Source organism: Erythrolamprus reginae, chromosome 1, assembly GCF_031021105.1.
Source record: "Erythrolamprus reginae isolate rEryReg1 chromosome 1, rEryReg1.hap1, whole genome shotgun sequence".
NCBI lineage: Eukaryota > Metazoa > Chordata > Lepidosauria > Squamata > Dipsadidae > Erythrolamprus > Erythrolamprus reginae.
The window spans coordinates 45,339,990-45,361,562 of NC_091950.1; the positions used below are offsets into that span (position 1 = coordinate 45,339,990).

The following is a 21,573-nucleotide window of genomic DNA, read 5'->3' on the forward strand; positions in this document are numbered from 1 at the left end:
GAATTCAATTCCTTTGCCTTCCCTGGTAAGACCTTATTTTATCTATCAGATCATTAAGAAGTCCAAACAACCTTATAGGAATTAATCAAGATCTGCAAGATGCTTAGGACAGATTGTCTTAATTGGTCCTTCTACTCATGGAGATCTTTGGCTGCAACTATGTCAAAGTACTAAAAATAAGAACTTCATGTTCAGATCACACAGCATCTACTCTGAGGCACAGGTAAATTTATGTCTACCTGCATGTGTGAGCCTTACGAATACCTGAAAAAACTCAATGCTTAAACTTCTTAGTGTTCTCAGATCCATCTCCCCAACTAGTCCCCAGGCACTGAAGTTCAATCTACCAATAGTAAAAGTTGAGGAGTCAACAAAACCCATCAAGAAACAAAGTCCAGGACCTCAGGAATGGATCTTTCAGGCAGTAGGTGAACAGCATGAGAGAAAAAAATTCTCAATTTGTCCTCACAGACCAACTTCATTTATAGGAACTCATATTCAAGTGTACAACCACTTTTTAAAAAATTACCTCTCCTCAGCTGACATCTGGGCTGCTGTTTGACCTGAAATTTCGGAAAGCAAATCTTTATCTGGTCTCAGTTACGTTTCAGTAATATATGGAACAAGTTTATCTGCAAATAAACATCCTCATGTAAAATATAGTAACTGTGATGGGATTCTGTTTCACAAGAAGAACTTGCTCCCACAAAGCCAGATTATTTTATACAATCCGAATCCGATTCTAACACACACACACACACCCCAGCAAAGCATTTTATAATTATGGAACTAAACATAAAATACAGTGAACTGCCAGCTGCAGTATAAATAATTTCCATTTGACTTGGGGAAGTGTGTGCCCTTACCGGCGCCATTACCGGTACTAACTTTTCCTCTCGGCCGTGTTGAAATGGGATCCCTGAAGCGTCAGCCTGAGGTGTTTTTAACTGTTCAAGATAAATCCTTGTGGAAACGCCAAACTTCAGAGAAACCGTTAGGCTAGACCCAGAGGAGAGGGGAGCTATTTTGAGAGTTCTGGCCTGGGCAAAGAGCGCAAGCCCGCTACGAGTTTTGATTTCGTCGGGTGATTAAAATTGGGCTCAACGGCCGAGTTACGGCCCGATGGCCACCTTAGCTCAAAGGCAGCGTCCCCCCGTTCCTTCCCGGTGAACTCGTGTATAAAGGGCCTCTTCACAAGAGGGAGTTTTAACGTGGCACGAGAAGAAGCCCTGGATAAATGGGCACGATTTGCTTATAGGGCTGTACGGTCAGTCCTTAAACGTGCTTATTAGGGAGGAGTCCCCGCCGAAATGAGTAAGGCCTGTCTCTAAATAAACGCGTCCGCATCCGGCTACCGAAAGGCCTCACTTGCCCTTTTTCCACCATCAACCCCCCCCACTACCGTCCTCCCCCGAGGGAGGCAAAGTCCTTCTGGAAGAAGCCGCGGCTGAGCAAAAGAGGCGGGGGGGGGGGCTGAAAGGAGAGAGGAGGAGGAGGAGGAAGAAGAAGAAGTAGCGGGTGAATATTTCATTGGACGGCCGCCCGAGTCCAGCTCCGCCCCTCTTTTAACTTGAGAAGCCGCTCTCCAAGACGAAGCCGACCCTCCTACGAACAGGAAGCCAGTAAAAATCGGTTGCTGGGCAAGGTGGGGCGTGGCTGGCCAATAGCGAGGAGCGCTCGAGGAGGACGAGGAAGAGTGGGCGCGCGCGCGCACTCCCCCCCGCCTTTCCTCTGAGTCCTGGGATATTCCCGCACGGGAGGGGGGAGGAGTAATGGCTCTTGTTGTCGCCGAGATCTAACGGGGAGGGGGTGGGGCTCATTTGCTGCTGCCACCGCCCTCTCCTCCTCCTCCTCCCCCTCGTCTTCCCCCCACCCCCGCCTTGTCTCCTCCTTCCTCATCTCAGCACGCAAGCGTTTGGCCACCCCAACCTCTCCAAAGGGATCCCGGCTGGCTGGCTGGCTGGGTTGGGAGCCAGCGCTGCGCCGCCCAGCCGAGAGGAGAGGGGGTTCCCGGGTGTCTCTCGACTCTCTCTGGAGCCCTAGCAGGTAAGCGAAAAACCCTGGCTGGCTGGCTGGCTGGCTGGCTGAACTCAGGGAAGGATGGACACGGGGACAGGCGACCGGGAAGCCAAGCGCGGGCTGGTCTAGGCACCGCAGGGCGAGGGACGACTCCGCTGAGCTTAAATTGAGAGGGGGAGGTCGGGAGTTTACAACTAAAAAGAGGACCTGCATTTTGGGAGTTGGTGAGGAAATAAGAGGCTGGCGAATGTGGCGGGGGAAAGTTACGATAGGTGTGTGAGTGTGAGTGTGTGTGAGGTATTTCGGCCAGAAAAAAACTATAAAGAATTGGGGGCCTGGGAGGGGCACCTTACAAACGACACTGTGACTCGCCTGGGAGAAGCTTGCTCGGGTAAGGAAATAACTACGTTGAGCAAGTCGTCGTCGTCATCTTTCCAACCCCCCCTCCCCCAATATATGCAGGAACCATGATCTGGGGTAAGCCCCCCCCTCCAAAAAACCCCCAGATATTTTTCAGATGTTTGAAATGATAAATTGCCATCTTTTTGGTTGGGAATCACATTTAGAGGGCTCGGATTTGGGGAAGGAAACTACAGTTACATAAGGAAGAGCTGGGAGAGAAGGATGGATAAAGAGCACGATGATGGTGGGTATCAGATTTGAGATTCACGAAAAGCTGCTAATAAGAGGAAATTGGGGGGTTGGGGGGGTGCTGCTAAAAAAAGAGAAGAAAAAGCCAAATAAAATGAGTTGGGAGGAATGGAAGAGCCCAATTGAAGAGATGGCAAGGATGGCAAACTGCTGGGATCTCTAGGTGGTGGTTGAATGTGGGAAACAATTTCGTGGCAGGCTGGTGTGGGGCTGAATGAAGGCTTTAGGAAAAGAGGGTGGGGCGTGAACTAAGTACATTTATTTTACTGAAAGCAGTAGAGAATCAACTGAGATTTGTTTCTGAAGAGTGGTGCTTTGGTTCAGCTAGTTAGGGTCAGGTGTAAAAGATATACAGTACAGATAATATATGTTACTTTCGAGGCTGTTTTGTCAACCAGTGAGTGTTAGGAATGCACTATGAAGGGGATGGTGGAAGCTGAATTCAGCAATCAGGGAGGTATTTTACAAATGTTCTGTTGCAATGTTTGGAGAGGGGTATCTTGACAAAGAGATTGAGTTTAGATAGTATATTTTCAGAAAACACGCTTTTCTTGGTAGGATATGGCAGTGTAATGGATGAAACATTGGGATTCTAGAACAGATTTAAAGTATTGATATCTAGATATGTTTTTGGAAACATTTATACAAAGTAGCTGAATAAGATCCCATGTAAGATGAACATTGATTAAATACAGGGAAAAATTTAATGCCAGGAAATAAATTTAGAGCTGAATAAAAAAGGTGGGGGGTCTCCTTCAAGTGAACTATAACCAGAGAACTATAACTGTGGTATTCTCTGATGGTCTCCATCCAAGTAGTAACCAGACCACATCCAGCATAACTTCCAATTTTTGCAAGATTGGCCAATTGATAATAAAGTTATATTCAGGTGACTTGAAGCAGCCTACTGGTATCTTGGTGGGTGAATGATAAAATACTAATGTTCCTATTATTCTTGGGGGGGGGGGAGATTGGAGGTGGCTGCTTTAAATTCTGCTTTTGACACATTTAGGAATACTTAATATTTTTATTGCTTTAAAGAAGTGATCACACAAATGGGGATTCTGGGGTGCTTTTTTGGTTATGGATGTTCATAGTTCATGAGATCTGTATCTCAAAATGAAGGATATATTGACAAGTATGTAAACAATTATTAAAAATCTAGTTAATACTGTATATTTGAAGAGAAGAGAATTGCATTTGAAATAGAAGTCCAGTACTGTAATATATTTGTGTGGGACTTTTTAAAAGGGATTATGGGAGAATTAGGCACAAAATAGAAACTGGATGGCTAGAAAGTAGATGTGGAAATTATTTGAGACTTAGAATATTGGTTGCATATGAATGAAAAAAACATTGAAGTGCTCCTCTCAAGAACGGTCAGATCAGAGATAGAAAATGTCAATAGGAAAAAGTTAGTGGGCTAGGGTTAGGATAAAATGTTTCATCTTTTGCTGAAAACTATCTTGTGATTAACGAGATGGGCCTAGCTATAACTCAAATACAGTGTTCTCTCGATTTTCGCGGGTTTGAACTTCGCGAAAAGTCTATACCACGGTTTTTCAAATATATTAATTAAAAAAATACTTTGTGGGTTTTTTCCCTATACCACGTTTTTCCCCGCCCGATGACGTCATATGTCATCGTCAAACTTTTGTCTGCCTTTAATAAATATTTTTTAAAATAAACTTTAATAAATAAACATGGTGAGTAATAATCTAAATGGTTGCTAAGGGAATGGGAAATTGCAATTTAGGGGCTTAAAGTGTTATGGGAAGGCTTGTGATACTGTTCGTAGTCAAAAATAGTGTATTTACTTCCGCATCTCTACTTTGCGGAAATTCGACTTTTGCGGGCGGTCTCGGAACGCATCCCCCGTGAAAATCGAGGGAACACTGTACTTTGGCCACCTAATGAGAAGGATTGACTCACTGGAGAAATGCCTAATTCTGGGAAAGATTGAGGGAAAAAGAAGAAGGGAAAGACAGAGAATGAGGTGGCTGGATAGAGTCACTGAAGCAGTCAGTGAGTTTAAATGGACTCCGGGGATGGTAGAGTACTGAAGGTCCATGGGGTCACGATGGACCAGACACAACTTCGCAAATAACAGCAAACAAGCTATGGTGTGATGTGGTGTGGACTGAAATAAATTTAATTATATAATTGGATGAAATATTTGGGAAAAAGCTTGCTATCAACAGAAGTTTTAAGGAGAAATATTTTCATTTAAGTAATGGGGCAGTTTGAATAAGTTTGCAAATTTATTGGTACGGAGGTGTAGCTTTATCCTTAGGAGTAGAATTGTAATGAGGTTGTATGTTTTGTTTTAAATAGTTGTCAGTCTGGAGTGGGAAGTTATTTTTCATCATCCAGAAAAGTCCTATAAGCTAAATCTTGATACTGTGGGAGGTACGTGCAATAGCGTCCAGGAACTTCTGTCTAGTTTCATTTTGAATACACTGCCCCTTGTGTCTTAACTTTAATAGAAAATGAAATGCAAAAAGAGGACAATTTAGTTCCTGATTTTAACAGTTAGAAACAGTTCATTAATGCTAAGTGTAAAATAATGTAGGGGTAGCCCTTAACTGCTTTACGTTTGTTACATTTCTTCACATTATTGAGTTTTCTACAATAAGTAATACTGTGATCTGAAATTACTGTAATTATTTATATTCTTTATCTATTTGCTGATAGTAAACATTACTGACAATTTCTAATAGCAATTAATGATACACATTCTATCCTGTAGTATTCGTTATATTCGTAGATGTTATACTTGATAAAAAATTAGATTCCAAATTAAAGGCTCTAAAATGTAAAGCAGAGAATAATAAAATCTGAAAGTACGGCCTATGTCTCTCATAGCATCTTATGCAGTACAGTAAAGAATTTTGAAGATACAGTGATCCCCCGGGTATCGCGACCCCGATCATTGCGAAACGGCTATATCGCGAGTTTTCAACCCGGAAGTAACACCATCTGCACGCATGCGTAGATGGTGGAGTTTGCGTTCCGGCAGATCAGCTGCTGGGCGGCCGAAGGAACGTTCCCTGGGTCTTCCCGCCGGCATGGGGGGCTTCCTAGCACCCCCCAAACCCGGGTTGGGGGCTGGGGGGGTGCTAGGAAGCTCCCCATGATGGCGGAGACCTGTTAAAACACTCGCGCGGCTTCCAAACTGAGTCCTGAAGCCAAGCGCAGAAGTTTGCCTTTGGCGCTTGGCTTCAGGACTCGGTTTGGAAGCCGCGCGAGTGTTTTAAAAGGTCTCCGCCAACAATGGGAGCTTCCTAGCACCCCCCCCCCCGAGCCCCCAACCCGGGTTTGGGGGGTGCTAGGAAGCTCCCATTGTTGGCGGAGACCTTTTAAAACACTCGCGCGGCTTCAGGACTCGGTTTGGAAGCCGCGCGAGTGTTTTAAAAGGTCTCCGCCAACAATGGGAGCTTCCTAGCACCCCCCCCCGAGCCCCCAACCCGGGTTTGGGGGGTGCTAGGAAGCTCCCATTGTTGGCGGAGACCTTTTAAAACACTCGCGCGGCTTCAGGACTCGGTTTGGAAGCCGCGCGAGTGTTTTAAAAGGTCTCCGCCAACAATGGGAGCTTCCTAGCACCCCCCCCCGAGCCCCCAACCCGGGTTTGGGGGGTGCTAGGAAGCTCCCATTGTTGGCGGAGACCTTTTAAAACACTCGCGCGGCTTCAGGACTCGGTTTGGAAGCCGCGCGAGTGTTTTAAAAGGTCTCCGCCAACAATGGGAGCTTCCTAGCACCCCCCCCGAGCCCCCAACCCGGGTTTGGGGGGTGCTAGGAAGCTCCCATTGTTGGCGGAGACCTTTTAAAACACTCGCGCGGCTTCAGGACTCGGTTTGGAAGCCGCGCGAGTGTTTTAAAAGGTCTCCGCCAACAATGGGAGCTTCCTAGCACCCCCCCCGAGCCCCCAACCCGGGTTTGGGGGGTGCTAGGAAGCTCCCATTGTTGGCGGAGACCTTTTAAAACACTTGCGCGGCTTCCAAACCGAGTCCTGAAGCCAAGCGCAGAGCACCCTTGGCTTCAGGACTCGGTTTGGAAGCCGCGCGAGTGTTTTAAAAGGTCTCCGCCAACAATGGGAGCTTCCTAGCACCCCCCCAAACCCGGGTTGCGGGCTCGGGGGTGTGCTAGCGAGCCTCCCATGTCGGCGGGGATGTTTTAAAACACCCGCGCGACTTTCCAATGAGTCCCGAAGACAACGCGTTTGTCTTCGGGACTCATTGGAAAGTCGCGCGGGTGTTTTAAAACATCCCCGCCGACATGGGAGGCTCGCTAGCACACCCCCGAACCCCCAACCCGGGTTTGGGGGTGTGCTAGCGAGCCCCTCATGTCGGCGGGGATGTTTTAAAACACCCGCGCCGCCCCCAATCTTAGGCTCCTCGCTAGCGCTGCGGAAGTAAAAACACCCTCTGCACATGCGCAGATGGTGTTTTTACTTCCGCAGCGCTACTTCGCGAAAACCCGCTCGTTGCGGGGGGTCCTGGAACGGAACCCTCGCAAAGAGCGGGGGATCACTGTATTGCTTTCTCTGGGTCTTCCTATATTTTTGGAGGGGAATAAATCAGTGGTACATTTTTTATTTTGGCCTCAGTGTGATTTTGTAGAAGGGTATGCATGATGCCTAAGTGTGAGATTTTATATACAGTACTTAAAAGCATATCAAGTTAATCTGAGACCTTTCAACTGTGCTGTTAGGGCTTTTGTGATGAGCCCTATGTGTGATGAATAGCAGTGGTGATAGCTGAGTAGTAGGGAACATTGATATATAATTATTTGCTTTACTGTACAGTTATCAATTATTAAATACATTTATTTGCACAGTGCTACAAATATCAACAAGGCAGTAAATAGGAATTAGAATATTCTTATTCACCATAATTTAATTTTTGGATTAATCTTTGTAAAATACTTTCACAGTAACCAAATCCTTAATTTTTTTTTTTTATTGAATCATTTAACTGAAAAGGATTGCTGACTTATCAGAATTGTGTTTACACAACTATTTTGGACAAACTGCACCATATCTGAACTATTCTGGGTGAAAGTATTTTTAAGTTGAAGGCTTTATTCTTTTTCAAAATACAGTTTCTTGAGATTTCTTAATGATTTCACAGGGTTGCTTCCTGAAGACTTCCTTAGAACTTGTAATAGATAGAAGTAAAATTTTAATCTGCTATTCCTCTATTCTCCATAATCCTCATACAGACCTCCTGTCCACTGCTTCTATCTTCTTTTAGAATTCAGTAGTTCTCAACCTGGGGGTTGGGACACCTTTGAGGGGGTCAAATGACTGTTTCACAGGTGTCACCTAAGACCATGGGAAAAGACAAATTTCCCATGGTATTAGGAACTAAAGCTTCTATTCTGGCGCCTTAGAACATACTTTTACAATCCAACCCATTAGGTGTTTACTGTAGGGGTGTCCCTTTGACTTTCCTGGCAATCAGCTTAAAACTCTGTTGGGAGAATTGGCGCTGGATTTATGGTTAGGGATCACCACAACGTGAGGGGTCGTGGCATTAGAAAAGTTGAGAACCATTGTTTTAGATAGAAATATGATTCGGGGGAAAAGTAGCAAAATTTCTTTGTACCAGTAAAGAAGTATTTGTGACTCAGGGTTAAAATAAGGGGTCCTTGGTATTCTCTGAGCTTAGTTTTCTTGTAGACATTTCATTACTGAAACTTGGTAAACATTATCAGTACTACACTAACACTGTTGATTGATTGATTTTGATTTGATTTATTAGATTTGTATGCCGCCCCTCTCCATAGACTCGGAGCGGCTCACTGTTGGTGTTACCTAGTTTGGGTATTGAAATGTCTGCCAGAAAACAGCCAAGCTCAGAGAGCACCAAAGACACCCCCCACCCCAAAAAAAACCCTTTATGTAAAGGGAACATCATCTCTACATCTTTAAAGTAAGATGTAAGAACAATACTAAGTACAGTGGTACTTCTACTTAAGAACTTAGTTCATTCCGTGACCATGTTCTTAAGTAGAAAAGTTCTTAGGTAGAAGCAATTTTTCCCATAGGAATCAATCTAAAAGCAAATAATGCATGCAAACCCAGTAGGAAAGAAATAAAAGCTTGGAATTTGGGTGGGAGGAGGAAGAGGAAGAGGACAGTCGCTGCCAAAGGAAGAAGGTGAGGTAAGGGGGATTAAAAAAATCCAAAACTTTAAGGCTTAAAAAAAAAGAGAGGGACTCTGAGGTAGCGCCCAGAGAAAAGAAAACGCTCCGTTCGCTCTGGACTGCCAAAGCCTCCTTAAGCGCCACCAAAAGGCTCCTCTGACAGCCCAGAAAAGCCCGAGATGGCCGGGATTAAAGGGGAAATGGCAGGAAACTGGTCAGGCCTTCGTGCCGCTCTCAAATTTCCTGGGAATTTTTTCCGGGCTCGAGTTCTTAAGTAGAAAATGGTTCTTAAGTAGAGGCAAAAAACCTTTTAACACCCGGTTCTTATCTAGAAAAGTTCTTAAGTAGAGACATTCTTAAGTAGAGGTACCACTGTACTAGTTTCCTCATTTTAACATAATGATACCCAAATATTTCACAATTCAAATTGACAAATTGAGTGATTAGTTAACAAATTCAGGCAGAGAAAAAGTTATGATCAAGATTGGAAAATGGAGTTGTTATAACCCCAAACCAATTATAGCTTTGTAGGGATACTGAATGTAGTTGGCTATTTTTAATTTCTCATTTCTTATTAAAGCTTTTGTTCATTTATAAAGTGTTGATTTTGAAAACCAAGAAAACAAAGTTATGAAGACCAAAAAGCAAAGTTTCCAGTCCACTCTCCTGCTGCTGTACTTTGGTTCATAGTACAGTACTTTAAACCACTACAGGTAGTTCTTGATTTACAAGCACAGTTGGGGCCGAAGGTTAAAAAATCAGGTGTGATGCAGTTTTACGACTTGGTTGCTGCTGTCATTAAGCAAATCTAGCTTTCTCCATTTATTTGTTTAATGGCAGCTCCGTAGGAATATGATACATGGTAATCACATGAGCCTGACACTGTTCCGGTTATAAGTGGGAGGATTGGTCAGATGTCACATATTTCAGTACCATTAAAACGTCATCACTAACTTATCACTAATATACCTTACCAGGATCATAATGTAATTCTAACTTTGTGTTGTCATACATACCGTGTTTCCCCCAAAATAAGACCCGGTTTAATTTTTTCCTACAAAAGACACATTAGGGCTTATTTTCAGGGAAACACAATATCAGGGTAATCAGCCCGACTGGACACCCCACCCCACCCCCTGCACACTCGCCAGAGGTGGTGAGTGTGCAGGAGCCATTAGTGTCTGGCAGCAGCTGCAGCCTGCTGGCCCCTTGGCTCGCTCTGGTGTTGTGCAGCCCATGCAGCACAGGTGAGTTGTTTAGTTGTCCAAGCAGCAGACACTTGAAGGGGCGCATAATCCAGATGCGCCACACGGGCCATGGGAAAGCTGAGAGTCAATGGCTCGGAACTTTTGGGTAGCTGTGGGAGGCTTGTCACCTGCATTGTGCAGACTGCTGCCAGACACTGCTTGGGGTTAGGTTTATATTAGGAGCATGCTAAAGAATTATGCTAGGGCTTATTTTCCAGTTAGGTCTTATTTTTGGGAAAACACGGGTCAAAGAAATGTAGGCATTAAACAAAATATTCTTGCACTTGTCCTTGTTTCCACCTCTGCAGACGTTGCCTGTTGTTTTTTTGTTGTAATACACAATTGAAATAAATCAGTGTTGTTACATTGATTCATAACAAGTTTTGCACGTGCAGCACTTTTGACATTCTTTTATGTGGCCACTAAAGAGCTGCTGAACTCTTCATTTGAAACAATTCAAGGAGTGCTGACTACAGTTTCTCCTTAACCAAACTTATTTTAAGTGTACAGACAAAAACACTGAAAAGTTATTTGCTGAATGCAAGATTCCTTGAAAGTGAATTAATACTAGATTACTCTGTCCTTTATTCTTTCCAGTCCCAGATTACACGAGGAGCTATATTTTCTTATTAACAACTTTGGAGATGGGTAATGGAGTAGATAGCACCACACCTCCCTCTTTATCCTGATTAATTTTAATTGAATTTTAAACTTATGATTCTTTATTGTTTTATAGTACATTTTAACAGAATGTCTAATAAACCATTATAGTCATTTCTGGCAAGATAGGAAGCATACAAGTTTAATAAAATAAACAACTAGCGTATTGATGTTAATATTAATAAAATATTCTGTAAAGATGGAAAACTATTCACATTGAGTCATTGCATGTCAAGTGGTCTGATTTCAGAAAAGTGCCCTGCTTGACCATCATGGATTTCGATGAAATTTTGTGTGAACGTGCGCACATGTTCCCAATGAATATTGGTAATATTAGTAAAAGGTTATGTGTGCCGATGCAATACTTGCGGAAATATAGTCATTTGTGTGACCCCATACTGCAGTCTTCTATGACTCTGAGGTTCCAGCAACTTTGAGACATAACTCTGGCAATATTTTGTTAATTAAGAGAAACAAAAATTGGCCATCTTATACCATTTTTGTGCTCTATAAACAAAATAATAAAAACATTGTCATGAGTGACCTCCATCTAGGTAATTTGGAGCGAAGTTTGCTAAAATATTGTAGCTTGAAAAAAAAGTTAAAGTTTGGCTTTTTATGTCTCTTGAAGAAAAGGTATGAGAAACGTGAAACTTTCTCATAACTTAGCAACACAAGATATAAAACTTCATTCTCCTACTGTTTTCCAATAGCTTACAAATCTAGTGTAAAGTTGACATTTTTTGTAAAAATGCCAAAAGTAGGGTATTTTCAGTCCCTTTTACAAAAAAAGATCTTCTGGAAACTATTAAATTATTCTCATTAGAAAGAGCATGTTTCAAAGCTCTTCAAAAGTAGGGTTAGTTTTTCATCACTGATGTATAAAGCCCTAAAAATGGGGACAATTTTGAGAAACATGCTATGGCAACGTCACATTCTATTATTGTTTCATGTTGTTATTTGTTTGTTTGTTTGAAGATGAATTCAAAAATTTTATTTGCTAATGGAAATGGTACATAGATATCTGTATCATATTGGATGTGAAAGCCTTGAGACCGACATTTCTATCTAAAATAAATTGAAAATGTCTCACATATTTTAGCTAAACATTCTTGAAAATATTGCTTAAAAAATGACCATTCTTGACCTGATTTGATTCCAATTGTTATTCTTGCTCTCTTCTTCCATATCTGTTGCTTTTCTTTTGTTATTATTTTTATTGTACAATTTTCTTGGTCATGTATAAAATCCCTATATTCACAATAACAGTATACCATCTGGGTACAATCTCTACATTCTCTATTGAATATAGATAGTAAATCACTATAGTATTGTTTTCCTCACTTAGTGGTGTCTTTCTATGTATCCCCTTCTAATTTTTGAAACTACACACAGTACAGTAGTTGTAACTATTATTCTCAATAGCTATATCTTATCCTTGTTGAAAATTTTGTGTTATTTGATTAGGCCCTCTGTTCAATTTTATCTATAATCCATTCATAGTATCAAACATTGTAAACATCATGTTTATAACTATTAACTTCCACGTAATCATAAGGTTTACTTATCTTAATTATTCAATGTTCATTATTCAGTTACACAAATTACTTCATCTTTGTTTACATATCTAGATTTCTAACTTCTGCTATTTTATACCCATTAATAAAATAGTTCCCAAATTTAAAAAGTAATATTTTCCACACTAATTCTTAATGGTATAGCATAGCTCCTGCATTAAGTAGTGCTTTGCATTTATCCCTCATTTCTTGCCCGTTTTCGTATCTCAACTCTTGTTGACTTATTGGCCTATCTCCCATACTCCTCTCATGGGATCTTATATTTTCTTATCTCGTCCGTGTTTGATCTAAGTATTTCTATCTCTGCTGCTTCTTCACGCTTTTGAACCTTCAATACACCTTTCAGTTATTGTTTTCCTCACTTAGTGGTGTCTTTCTATGTATCCCCTTCTAATTTTTGATTTCTAAAAGTGTAATTCACCATTTCTATTGCATCTTCGACTGCCTCTTCTTTTTAATCTTTTTGTATCATTTGTCATTTCCCTTCTCCTGTCCTTTCCTCTGTTCTTTTTATTTTATTTTTCTTGAATTCGTGTTTGTTGCTCAATGTCTTTTGGTCATAATTTTCTGGTCTCATAACTGCATTATGAGGCTCAACTACTGTAACGCTCTCTACATGGGGCTACCTTTGAAAAATGTTCGGAAACTTCAGATCGTGCAGAATGCAGCTGCGAGAGCAATCATGGGCTTTCCCAAATATGCCCATGTTACACCAACACTCTGCAGTCTGCATTGGTTGCCGATCAGTTTCCGATCACAATTCAAAGTGTTGGTTCATGGCACCGGACCAGATTATCTCAGGGACCGCCTTCTGCTGCACGAATCCCAGCGACCAATTAGGTCCCACAGAGTGGATCTTCTCTGGGTCCCGTCAACTAAACAATGTCGCTTGGCGGGACCCAGGGGAAGAGCCTTCTCTGTGGCGGCCCCGGCCCTCTGGAACCAACTCCCCCCAGAGATTAGAATTGCCCCCACCCTCCTTGCCTTTCGCAAGCTACTTAAAACCCACCTCTGCCATCAGGCATGGGGGAATTGAGATCCTCTTACCCCCTAGGCCTCTACAATTCTATGCATGGTATATATGTATGTATGTATGTATGTTTGGTTTTTATATTAATGGGTTTTTAAATCATTTTTAGTATTAGATTACTATTGTACACTGTTTTATTGTTACTGTTAGCCGCTCCGAGTCTCCGGAGAGGGGCGGCATATAAATCCAATAGATAGATAGATAGATAGATAGATAGATAGATAGATAGATAGATAGATAGATAGATAGATAGATAGATAGAAAGAAAGAAAGAAAGAAAGAAAGAAAGAAAGAAAGAATCAATTCTTTTATTTCCCTTATGGTTCCTTATCAACATTTCCTGTGTACCTTGGAGCGTCAATAATATTTCTTTTAGTAAAATATTTATTTCTCCTTGCAGACCCATTTTAGTTTATTTTAATAAATTAAAATTTTTACTCAGTAATCTGTCAAAATCTCAATGTCCCAGTTATGTCACACCAAGATAGCCAATATTAGAGCAATTCATACAATCACTCCATTAATTAGTCCCTTAGCAGTCTCAAAACAGTTAACAATTTAAAGTTTTGTTTCAAAACTCCAAGCTGTTTCACACTGTCCAGCATATTTCACACTGTCCAATTTATTTATAATCCTCAAGGTTCTAAAAGTTGAATTTTTTCACAGTCTGTCTCCAAGCACCAAGTATTTTATTTTATTTTATTTTATTTTATTTTATTTTTTGATTTGATTTGATTTGATTTGATTTGATTTGTATGCCACCCCTCTCCGAAGACTCGGGGCGGCTAACAATAAAAAAGACTATGTAAACAAATCTAATATTAAAAATAAGCTTTAAAAAACCAATTTAAAGAACCAATCATACAAACAAGCATACCATGTATAAATTCTATAAGCCTAGGGGGGAGGAGAAAATTTCAATTCCCCCATGCCTGACGACAGAGGTGGGTTTTAAGGAGCTTGGGAAAGGCAAGTATAATCAGCTTGCAGTTGTTTAGTGTATTCCAACCTATCTACTCTAGTCATAACAACTTTTACTTCATCCACTTTTTTTCAGCACTATATTGCCTGATTGGCCAGCAGGTGTCACTGTCAATTTTTTCTCTCTGCTTTTACTGCAAATAAAGATATTTTTACTTTTTGCAAAATCGGGCTGAAAATGCCCTATTTTTACAACAAATGTCAACCTTACACTCAATTTGTAAACTACTGGAAAGCAGTAGGAAAATAAAAATTTATATTTGAAAACCTTGTGTTGCTAAGTTATTGCGCACAAAGTTTAGCTTTTCTCATACCTTTCCTTTCAGAGATATAAAAAGCCAAACTTCTACCTTTTTTTCAAGCCAACAATATTTTCGGCCAACTTTGCTCCAAATTATCTAGATGGAGATCGCTCATGACAATGTTTTTATTATTTTGTTTAATAGAGCAAAAAACGTTGTACAAGATGCAATAGTTGTTTTTCTCAACAAAATATTGTCAGAGATATTATGCTGGAACCTTGTAGAAGGCTGTGGCATGGGGTCACACAAATGACTATATCTCCGTAAGTATTGTATTGGCACACATAACATTTTACCAATATTTATTAGGCACATATGTGGATGTTCATACAAAATTTCATCAAAATCTATGATGGTTGAGTAGGGACCCCCAGACCATTTGACATGGAATGACTATACGTTCAAACAATGGGGAAATACCATTTCCCTTCAGATCTTTCAATGTACCTGTGGAAGTTAAATAGAGTTTAGGAAGGGACATCTTTAATGTATTTTCAAACCTTTGTGTGTTCAGGTGAATGTCTTAAGTGCACTATAATTATGTTTTCATGTAGCCCTCTCTTAGGCTACAGAATGTAATCCGTAATTTGGTTGCTATGGCCTGAAGTTGCCAAATGGAAAATCATGTGATTGTGATGGGCTTTTGATTGCATGGTCTTATTTCTCCTTCGGTGCTCTTCTCTATTAACTGTGCTTGTTGCAAGCCAAGTTGCAAAATGATCATGTGACCATTGGACATTGGACATTATGACAGTTGAAAATGCAAAGCTTGGTCACAAAGTTATTTTTTAGCACCATTGTAACTTTGAATGGTTGCTGCACAAAGCAGTCAGCAAGCAAGAACTACCTAGTTCTGTGTGTGTGTGTGTTTGTGTATTTGCTTATTGCAAAAAATGAGTTAGCATTTTATTGTTTTACTAACTAACTCCATTGGAAAAGAAAGCTTTGAATCTTTCTGTCAAGGCTCCTTGTCTCTGTCAGTTTTTAGACAAACAGGCATTCATGCAATTCTTTGGTGAACTCTTGTGTAGACACTAGTCAGATTCAAACTTGCTTGGTTCCTACAGTCCATATTGTGTGCTTTCAAGCTGTTCTTGAGCCATTACTAACTCATCTTGTTAATTTCTCTTTTCATTTAGAAATTAAAATACTATTTATGTGACTCTTAGGTTTTGAGCATAATGTTCATTTTTAAGTAAATATGTAATTGATTTTTATTAATTAAATTTAATATCCATGCAAATATACTTAATTTTCAGATTAAATGAGCAATAATAACTATATAAAACATAAGCAAATTCCTCTGTAGTTGTGAGATTACTTTGTGCTAATTATTTCATTTATTTTACAGGACAAATTATTTAACAGTAATTGTATTCTATCTGTGTCTTCTGTCTTTACATCAACAATAAACATAAAAGATAACGTCTCTGGCTTCTTTCAAAAACACATTAATTTCCCACTTACTATGTTTTAAATCAAAGTGGTTGGCTCAGATAAATACATAATTCAGGTTATGGAAGTCAGAACATCACTAATGGAAACTCTTAATTTCTGCAGTATTTATTTATTAGTTTAGTACTCAAAAAAAATAGCAAGAATCACTAAAATGTATTACTGGTTTACAAAATGTTGACATTATTTCATTTCATTTATTTCATTTCATTTATTAGATTTGTATGCCACCCCTCTCCGTAGACTTGGATTATGTATTCCAAATAATAACAATTATGTAACAATTGTACAACATTTATGAAATATAATATATAAACATGCTTCAATAGTACCTTATTTTGCAGAGTATAAGATGCAACTTAGTTTTTGGGGAGGAAAATTCGATAAAAGTTGATTGGTGGATGGATCAGCCTCCCAGAATACCCCCAATCAGCTGTTCCCAGAGGTGAATTTTAGCAACAGGTGTGCTCTGTGCCTTGCTTTTATTTCTGTTTCTGAAACCTCTATTTCACAGGCTTTTTTTCTGAAATTCCATTTCAGAGCCATTTTTTCTGAAGCTCCATTTCAAAGGCTTTTTTCAGTGTCTGAAATGTCCGCTGAGCAGAGCTACATTTGGAGTATAAGATGCATTCAGTGTCAGGATTCCAAATAGCATCAAAAATTAATTCAGAATCTGAGGCAAAGTATTCCTCAAAGTTCCAATTTATTAGCAGAGCCATGTTGGCACATCTGGGAGAAACCCGAATCTGAAGCATCCGGGGTTTCTCCAGCCAGCTGAAAGTTCAAGCCCTTCTCACCACTCCCTCCAGTCCATCACGTTGACCAATCTTCAACTGCCACCCTGGCAAGAGTCCACCCATCTCTTTCCGTGCAGCTGCAAGAGTGCGAAGACAAAAGACAACTTTGACTATCTAGTAAGAATTTGTTATGGCTGCTTACAGACAACGCTCATGCAAATCTCCCTCCCAAATTCCCACAGTAAAGAATGTACATTAAAATACTATAACATTTTGGCAGGTCAAAGACCCCAAAATGACCTGACACCCAGATTTCACCCTCTTTTGAGGGGGAAAAAGTGTATCTTATACTCCAAAAATTACTGTAATTATTTTGTCTGGCTAGACAATTGCTTTTTAAAAAATGTTTTAAGAGAGAGATCAAGTCAGTTTAAAAACCTACATTTTACTGTAATTTTATTCATCTAGGATTGTTTGAAAACCATGGTTATCCTGGGTTGCAAAATATTTGCTATGGGATGAAGGATGAACTTTTCTCACTCAGGTTTTCTCATTGTGTACAATAGTCTGTGTATCATAATAGTAGAATAACAGAAATGTTTTACTGATCAAAAGCATCTTTGAATATTTGCCAAACTTTGTATGAGCTTGTGCTTGAGTTTTCATGGCATCTTCTGGATTTTCCATTCTGCAGCAGCTAGTATTGGATCTGAGCTTCTTGGTCAGGAGCTCAGGATTTGCTCAAAATTTCATGGCCGCTTCTATGATACAGGCCTGTTCTCATTACTACACAGTCCAACTGAAGTAAGTTATACTTGCAATTTTAGTCCCAGTTAGCTCTGTCTAATCCTGCAAAGTTGGAAGAGTTTATTATTGTCCATTATCATAGGTGAAATAACTTTTGATCAGAGTAGTCTTGCCAGTGTTTTCAGAAGAGTTCAAATTCACATCTTCATCTTTTCAGATGCTGGAAAACATCTAGTGAAGTTATTGTGTCAGTGGAGAGAACAAAACCCAAAAAAGTTTCCTTTCCTATCATGGGAGTCAATTAATGGTAGGAATAACTTTAATTTCCTACAAAACATGCACAAACGTTTATCAATGTGTTGCACTGGAGCATATTGATTTTAAATTATTTATACATTTGTTCTTTATGTTCTTCCCAATGTATTCTTCTTCATTAATGGTTTATTTGAATTTTTTTTATCCACGTTCTTCTTTTCTGTGGCAAGTCTTCAAATTTTGGGAACAGAAAAGGTTCCTTAAGCATGACTCATGGTACCACATGTCTTTTGACGGTTTATATTGGCTAAGGTCGGAATTGGCCTTTTAGTTAAGGTACAGTATATCAGTAATGCTTTCTGGCTGATGGACCTGTACTCTCCTGCATAATAAGAGATTAGTGGTTTCCAAATTCTATTTTTTCCCATTTGAATATTAGTCATCTTTCTGGTTCTCTTTTCCCCAGTCACTATTTTTAACAGGGGTCTCCAGCCCCTGGGTCGCAGCTTGTTCAGAACTGGGCCAAGGAAGTGGCAGGTGAATGCGCAGTTAAAAAAAAATATTTTTCAAACCAAAGAACAGCTTATTCGTTGATTTGTTTCAAGTGGTTAAACTTCTGAATTGTAGGTTGAAATAAGACTGGTAGTCGGTCATGGTGAAGCATTAATGTGACATGTCACAGTAAGGATTGTGTTTGTTAAAGGAATGGTTACAAAATAGCTCATTTGAGTGCTTGTATTCCCATTTTTTGTTTCTTACCAAAAACAGAAGTATTGCATCATTTGATTCGCTGGCATCATCTATTATAGAGCCAGGGGGGGAAAAGGCTTTGGAAACTGCAAATGGACCTTTACAACACAAGTTCGCCCATCACTTTTTAAATTAAAGGATGAATGAAACATATCAGAAGAGCTCAGGGGCCCATATATAATTGTAGAAACATAGAAGACTGACGGCAGAAAAAGACCTCATGGTCCATCTAGTCTGCCCTTATACTATTTCCTGTATTTTATCTTACAATGGATATATGTTTATCCCAGGCATGTTTAAATTCAGTTACTGTGGATTTACCAACCACGTCTGCTGGAAGTTTGTTCCAAGGATCTACTACTCTTTCAGTAAAATAATATTTTCTCATGTTGCCTTTGATCATTCCCCCAACTAACTTCAGATTGTGTCCCCTTGTTCTTGTGTTCACTTTCCTATTAAAAACACTTCCCTCCTGAACCTTATTTAATTGTATGTAAACATTTTAGTCTCTCCTGTTGAGTTTGAGATTCATATAAACACAGAATAATACAGTAGATACAATGTTTAGTTTAAAGTACAATTAAAGTGTTGAATAATGTTTAATTTCCACATCAATTAATCAGAGTAAGCTATTATAAGTGTTACTTGTGATGTCATTGTAATACTATTTTTAATACCATTTGAGATTCTCTTAAACGTTTCTGATGACTCACCCATTCATTCAAATTAGATGCCCCCAAGCTCTGGATATGTTATGGCAATATAAGCAAAGGACACTATAAAACAATGAGAACAAATTTAAGCATGTCTGGCAAAAAGATAGCTATTTCATTCAACAACAACTTTAAACAAGAGCTCAACATTACTGTACCGCAAGTTCAGTACAGACGGGGGAATAGCCAGGTTTTCAATGTCATCAAGATGGAAACCCTGGAGGAGATGCAGATCAAGAGGGGAGGTGCTATGACAGAAAGGGCACAATTCCTAGGTCCCAATAGATGGCATTATTTGAGTGAAGGGATTTGAAAGGCAAGATAGACAGTCAATCAGATAGTCAATGTCAACATGGACCATGTTCCATGTGAAGGGCTTTATAGGTGGTAACCACCAGTACCTCAAATTGTACCGCATTCAGTGGTTTCCTACAGATTATAAACAGAAGGGGCAAGAGTATCCGGGCCTGAGGCACCCCAATGTGAAAGGCTTCTGTGTTTGGTCTCTACTCCCCTGTGAAAATCAACTGGAATCATCCCCAGAGAAAGGAGAAACTCTCCCCCTCCCTCCCTCCCTCCCTGAATCTCCACATTTAGTTAAGTAGGAGACCATAATCAATGTTATCAAAAGCAACAGAAGGATCACAGAGATCGAGGAGGAATATGTCAGTGCAGAGATGCGTGCATGCGCACACATACTACACTCATTCTGACTACCATTCCCAAAAGTCACCAACACACATGATCAATGCCATCTCTATACTATGCCTTGATCTAAAACCTGACTGTAAAGGATCCAGATGATCCACTTTTTCCAGAGTCCTCTGGATCTGGATCTGACCCCCTTCTCATCAACTTTTGTTAAAAGGGTTAAACCTAAACAGAAATCTAACTACATATAACTTCTCAGAGAGAGTCAGTGCAACATGGGAAAGACATGGATAATAGTTTAAACTCATCCCAGGTAAACTCACAATACTGTGCCTTAGTACAGTTTTCAGACTTTGCATTTCTTAGTGGTCTCCCATCTTAATTTTCTGAGCTCTGATTAGGAAGGTGTGATAACCTGTAAGAGTGTATCCCTTTAAACAACTTAAAATACTGTATCTTTAAGTAGTGATCATGTAATAGTTTTGGTATATGGTAAATTAAACAGAGAAGAACGGCATACAAATCAAATGAATGAATGAATAAATAAATAAATAAATAAATCTTGCTGCCTGATTGATTTTTGCAGACCACATTAAAATGGACCTGGGAATGCCAAATTTATAGAAATGCAGTTGTTATTTTAGCATTCATATTGGGTTGGGTGTATGAATTATGTAAATGTGAACCCAACAAATATATGTCTTCCTGAAACCTAACCTTGTGGAATTTATTAATTTAATTGTGCCTTAGTCTTATCTCCTAGCAACTACATGGGCAAGTCTATGTAGTTCTTCTGACATGTTTGGAAATAATTTTCCTTTCTTCCTAGGTTTGAGAGCAAATAATTTACCCCAACTCACCCGTTGCTTCCCTATCTAAAGCAAGACTAAAAATCCACAGTGCTTTTAGCATTTGCACCACATTGGCTGTCATCTTTGTTGGGAGATGGTTTCCTTTATCTAGAATCCTACTCAGGGAGGTGGTGTAGTGTTCTTTCTTCATCACTGGATTGCCATTTTGGGGGCTTGAAACCTGTATGTTATTTTACTTCACAATCTGTTAGAGACTTGATTGATCAGTCATGTGAGCTTTTAGTCCATGCTTAACATTTGTAGATCCATACCATTTTTCCTCTCAGTTGGCTACTTAGATTATAAATATGGGGGGGAAATAACACTTACCTTTTTTGTGTGTAAACAGGAACAGTAGAGTGAGTAATTGGACAGCCCCAAAACCGAAAGCTCATTTGAAAAAAATGGGAGTGGTGATATTCAGAAATGAGTAGCTGAAACAGCAGCTAATTGTGATGCACAGAGAACCAGGTCCAAAGGTGAAGTTTAAATTTACTGATTTATTGCTCAAGCTCTGCACAGGAATCTTCTCAGCTTGTTTGCCCCTGAGTAAAGCTAAGACTAAGCTGATCCCTTGTTTTGATTCCTTCCTTTGGCTCTGCCTGTCTCCTACATCACCCTTTCCTCAAAACAGCCTTCCCTTTCTTCCTTAGGATCTTCCATGGCCTCTTCCTCATCTGAGTTCTCACAGGAAATTGGGAGGGGAGTAAGTGAAGCTGATTCAAAGGAGACCTCCTCCTCCTCATCTAAAAAATACTTTTAACCAGGTGATGCTGGCTGTAAAACATCTAGATGACTAG

At 40.0% G+C, this 21,573-nt stretch overlaps 2 protein-coding genes across 5 annotated transcripts in view; one reads left to right on the forward strand and one right to left on the reverse strand.

Annotated features, from left to right (window-relative positions):
- Window positions 1-1,675: 1,675 nt before the first annotated feature.
- The window catches only part of LOC139166931 (SERTA domain-containing protein 2-like), a 29,509-nt gene continuing 9,611 nt past the window's right edge, over window positions 1,676-21,573 (forward strand). The window contains exons 1-3 of one of the 4 annotated variants that reach the window (XM_070751207.1): window positions 1,878-2,046; window positions 17,771-17,860; window positions 21,123-21,252. The gene's annotated coding sequence lies outside the window, so the exon portion shown is untranslated. Of the gene's footprint in view, window positions 2,047-17,770; window positions 17,861-21,122; window positions 21,253-21,573 lie in introns of all 4 variants that reach the window. The other 3 variants (XM_070751225.1, XM_070751217.1, XM_070751199.1) reach the window with 3 other exon arrangements.
- Window positions 19,269-21,573, reverse strand: part of CLBA1 (clathrin binding box of aftiphilin containing 1) — a 41,345-nt gene continuing 39,040 nt past the window's right edge. Inside the window, exon 7 of the mRNA XM_070751186.1 lies at window positions 19,269-19,334. Within this exon, the coding sequence (XP_070607287.1) occupies window positions 19,280-19,334 (55 nt within the window). The 3' untranslated portion in view covers window positions 19,269-19,279. The remainder of the gene's footprint in view (window positions 19,335-21,573) is intronic.